General features: G+C 52.4%; 1 protein-coding gene across 1 annotated transcript; it reads right to left on the reverse strand.

The window, feature by feature from the left end:
- Positions 1-228: 228 nt before the first annotated feature.
- IER5 (immediate early response 5) lies at positions 229-2,409 on the reverse strand. Its single transcript, XM_032463594.1, has one exon. It carries the CDS (start codon positions 2,173-2,175, stop codon positions 1,204-1,206), a length of 972 nt encoding a protein of 323 aa, XP_032319485.1. The 5' UTR covers positions 2,176-2,409; the 3' UTR covers positions 229-1,203.
- Between the last annotated feature and the right edge of the window lie 2,682 nt (positions 2,410-5,091).

Genomic DNA, 5,091 nt, shown 5'->3' on the forward strand with positions numbered 1-5,091 from the left:
CAGGTGTCAAGAAACTGGCAGGCTACTGATGTATCTAATAGCAGTCCTCTGATGTCGAGGAGAAACCTTAAACGTGTCTCTTGATACTTAGTGAAGTCAGCAAACAATGTCCCCAGTCTGCGCACGACTGATATTAAGAACCACACCTTCAATTTTCCAGCCCTACCACAGTTCCCCTCCTCCTTCCCTCCCAGCTCAGACAGGTGATTACAGACAAGGAGGCAGTGAAGTTGCTTCAAAATATTTAATACGTGTTAGACACGTAAAGTTACATTTTTATACAAAAATCAATACAACGAAGGAGAAAATACTGTACAAAAACCTTGTCAGCTCCCCCAACCTTTATACAACAAAGACTGGAGTCACTATCTACAAAACCAGACGGTCTTTCCACTTAGGGCTTCGGTCTGTAAACTCTGTTTCCTTAAAAACCTTTTAAAAGCACTGTGTAGTAGTTCTGATCTAGAGCTTTTAAAAAATATATCTTTTCTCTATAAACTCCCTATTTTCAAGCTTGAAACTCTTCTGTGAATTTCATCAAGCTTTCCTCCCCGTGGGGAAGACAAGGGCCGCTAACATTCCCCTTTCCAAGAGTAATCACAGGGTATAAACGTTTCTTCAGTGAGAGAAAGGTGGGGAGAGAGAGAAACAATACAAGCCTCTACTCCAGACTAAATCCCTCTAGTCTTAGGAAATCCTGTGAGGAAGCGCCACTCCTGGCCCCGGTGCGGTTCTCGCTTTCATGTGAGGGGTGTGTGTAAAGTCCCTTCCTCCCCCGAGAACGAATGGGGAACTCCCTGGCCCGGCCTTTTTAGCCGCTTCCTTCTCCGAGCTGCCGGCAGAGGAAAGTCCCTGTCTGCCCCCAGTCTCCTAAGCCCAGGGAAGGGGTGATGCATTCCAGAGGGACAGAATAGTCTGAATTCAACAAGACAAACTGACACACACAGATAGATGTACACAGACACAAGAGTTCACGATCGTCCTCTTCCAATAAGCCTCACACCCCAAGTCTCAAGAGCCCCGAGCGGCACGGCACAGCCGGCCGCCAAGCCCAAGGGCAGTCTGTGCTGCCCGGCAGCACCCGGTCCCTCCTCGCGCTCAGCGCCGACGGTCTCTGCGGCGTCCTCGCAGCCGGGGGAGGCCCAGCCCTCACGTCGGGGACGCCCGCTGCTCAACCTGCTTCCCGCACGCGGACCCGGGGGCTCAGAAGGCCACGATGGCAGTGCTCCAAGGGTTAATGTCTCTCAGCACCGGCTTATCGCAGCAGATCTGCCCGGGCTCGGTGGCTTCCGGACCGGTCTCCTCTCCCTCGGCTTCCTCCCGGCCGCCCCCGGGGCTTTTCCGTAAGAGTCCCGAGAAGCTGGAACCGAAGATGCTGATGAGGTTAGCCACGTTACCGGTCTCCATCTCCTCCTCCTCCGCTGCCACCGCCGCCCCGCCCGACTGCTCCTCTAAGTTCCGGCGGGGTTTCTTGAGCGGGGTAGAGCCGGGCGCCGGGCAGCCCGCGGGGCCGCCGCCCACTCCCGCCGCACCGCGCTTCCTGGGGCAGACGGGGGGCGTTGCGGGGGGCTGGTCCCCGGCGGGGCGCGGCGTACGGCAGCAGTCCATACGGGGGGCCGCGCTCAGCGTGTCCTCGTCCCCCGGGGGACAGCCGCAGGGGCGGCGCGCTGGCCGGGGCCCCTCCGGGAAAACGTCCGAGCCTCCGGCAGGGCCCCCGGCGCCTCCGGCCGCCGTCTCTCGCGGTCCCTCCACGCGGCGCCAAGCAGCTTCCGCCGCCTCCCCCTCTCCGCCCTGAAGTGCGTCCCCGGTGCCCGTCACCGCGGCCGCGGTCTCCGCGTCACCCGTCCGTAGCACTTCTGGGACGGCGGGGCGCTCCGGCTGCGGCTCGGGTTCCGGCCAGGCGGAGCGGGCGGCCGGCGGGGGCGGCTCCCCCCAGCCCGCGGGTGGACCGGCCGCCGGCTCCCCGAGCTGCTGCGGCGGCGCCGGGGTCCCCGGGTGACCCGCCAGGTAGAGGCCGGGGCACGGGTCGCTAAGGTAGACCTGGCGGGCGCTGCGGAGCACCAGCGAGACCAGGAGGTTCTTGTGCAGCTTGATGCCGCCGCGCTGGACCCGCGAATTGTAGATTTTGCCCAGCGAGATGCTGACGATGCGATGAGCCTCCAGTTTGAACTCCATCCTTCTCCCCTTCCCAGGGCCGGCGCGGAGGTGAGGGGTTAAGCCCCGGCTAGCGTTCCGAAGCTGCGACAGGAACAAGAGGCGTAAACAAGTCCGCCCCAGGGGTGGACCCTCGATCTCCGAAGACTCAGAAGAGAAACGAATACGGCGAAGCGATCTCTGGCCCTCGCGTCCTCCCCAGTACCGACTACTTGTCAGTTTCGGGTCCGGTCGCTAACTGAGGGCAGCCCGGGCCGCCCTGCACCTTATAAAGGCCCCTCGACAGCCAATCACGAAGGGCCGCCAACCGTTCCGGGGCCGGTCGGCGCGCCCTCGTGCTCTACGCGCGGCCAATCGGAGACCGAGGAGGGGCGCCACGGCCATTCGAACGTTAGTCCCGCGGAGCAGGCTCTTAAAGGGGGCGACGCGCGCGACCACCTACAGGCGGGTCCCAGTCGGTGCTCTGAGCGCAGGTGTTGGGGAAAGGCGGGTAGCCACGGTGTTGTTTGTCCTTAAAGGAGCTGGCTTGTGTGCTTCGTGCTAGTACCAAAGCGAGCTAAACCATTCAAACTTTCATCTGAGTATGGTGGCGGACTTTGCTCTACAGTAAAGTCCCGATCTTTCCCTGGTCAGCCTCCCTTCCTCCCTCCCCCGCCACCGTTTCCCGAGGACGGCACACACCTGTAAGCTCTGGGCCACCCCGACAGAAATGGAGATGATAGCAAAACGTGGCAAAAGATATATCCCTGGATAACAAAGTGTTACTACATGATATTTAACAGATAATAATTTTGGATAAGTCCCTTGCCTCCTAGAGTTACACATGATCTTTAGCACCTATCAATTTTAACTGCGAAGAGATAAAAGGGGGGTTCTAAAAGTTCCAACGTTTCTGGCTACTTATTAAGGCTTTGTGTCTCCAGAGTTTTTGGTTTTCCACTAGAGCTAGCGTCTATCACTTTGTTCTCTACATTCTAGAACCAACACAGTTGTCACATGAGTTACAATGAAAGATGATACAGGTTCTCCACAATGATTTTTCTTCAATATAAGGACTGACCAGTCCACCCTTGGAAAAATCTAGCAAGGTCTAAAAATAGAAATAGAGAAGTCTTGTGTTCCCATCATGATGTCATAATTTTACTTTGTGTCAAGGTAAAAATATAGGGGAAGAATGTTCCAGAATTTTCTGGTCAGTCAACAACTTAGTCCATTTACTGATCCTTACACCATAGGGTTGTCCAGGGTCCTAGACGGGTTCCTGGAGAGTCAGAGTTAGTCCCACCTAAGCTCCACCACAAACCTGCCTGATGACTCTGGGTAAATAACCTCAGGACACTTTAGATTCTGCATCTCTAACAAGGAGAAATCACATACACATCTGCTCTATTATGCAGTATCTTTCATAAATGACAACTCTCAGCCACAATCTGAATCACAAAAGTAAGCACAGTTTTCTTGCAGTCCATATGGCCTGATCTTGCACCAGGGTTTGGCCAAGTGGTGTATTGAGTTAGGAGAGATACTAGTGAAAGGCAGGCTTGATTATGGCTAATTCACAATCAGGCGGCCTCCAAAGGATGTGATGGCTCAGTAATTATCTATTCCCAAAATTTAATGATGATAATAGACACGAGTCCATAGGACCCAGAGTTCCACCCCTCTAGGAATTTTTCAGCTCGTGTAAAGGAGATAAGATAATAACACGAGTAATTATTTTGAGTAATAACATGAGAAATTTTTTCTTCTGCTTTCTCTTTGAGAGCTGTTAGTCATTATAAAACACTAAGAGCACAAGCTCTGAAGACAAGCTTCCTAACTTGGAATCCCAGTTCTAGTTTTACTTTTTGCGTGACGTTTGGAAAATTGCTTCACTTCTCTGTGTCTTGATCTTACTTATCTTAGAGATAATAATAGTGCCTACCGCTTAGACTTTTTGAATATAGAAAAAGGTAACACATGCAAAGTTCTTAGAACAGTCTGACATACAATAAGCTATCAATGTATGTTAGTTGTTAGGTCACATCACACCTCACATGACCCTGGTGGGGGGAGAAGAGGCTGGGGAAGGAAGCAGCACAGATGAGGAAAAAGAAGTTGTATTTGTGGAGGGCCTTGAAAACCTTAAGGTAGGGTCCACAAGTTCCAAGTGGCAGGAGCAACAGAGTCTGTTGTACAGAATGCCTCATTTGGCAGGTGCGCCAGGCACATATAGTAAGTGGAAAAGGCTGAAAACAGACTGGGGCTACGGTGATAGTGGGTCGTGGATGCCTCACTGAAGGGATGGGGCCTCCTTCGGGGAGCTACTATAGGTTGTTGAGTAAGGGAACCACAGAATGGATTCTAGAATAGTCAGTACCCTTAATTACAACTTAACTATAAAGAAGAGGGAGGTGGGTATAGCTCAAGTGGTAGAGAGCATGCTTAGTACACACAAGGTCCTGGGTTCAATCCCCAGTACCTCTTCTAAAAATAAATAAATAAGTAAAACTAATTACCTACCCCTCAACAACAATGAAAAGAATTAAAATATATATATGTAAAAGGGACCACTTAATTATAAAGCTTTTGCAAGAGTTTAGGCCTAGAGTCATGAAGGTGTGAACTAGGTAGAGGTGGCAAGAATGAAAGAGTGGAGGAAAGTAATAGCTCAGTGGTAGAACATGTGCTTAGCATTGCTGGGGTCCTGGGTTCAATTCCCAGTGCCTCCATTTAAAAGAATAATAACCAAAATAATTTTTTAAAAAGAATGAAAACAATAAGGGACAAAAGGAACTTTAGTGATGATCTAGGATCCTCCCACCCACACAAACAGGTCACTGATGGAGCAAGCCTCCGGGGAATCCTTCATGACCCACCTGATCAGGGCGGTGACCCACCCTCCGCGGTGGAAGCACACCTCATCACTGCTCTCATTACTCTCTCCGTCATGCCCAG

This window comes from Camelus ferus, chromosome 21, assembly GCF_009834535.1.
Source record: "Camelus ferus isolate YT-003-E chromosome 21, BCGSAC_Cfer_1.0, whole genome shotgun sequence".
NCBI lineage: Eukaryota > Metazoa > Chordata > Mammalia > Artiodactyla > Camelidae > Camelus > Camelus ferus.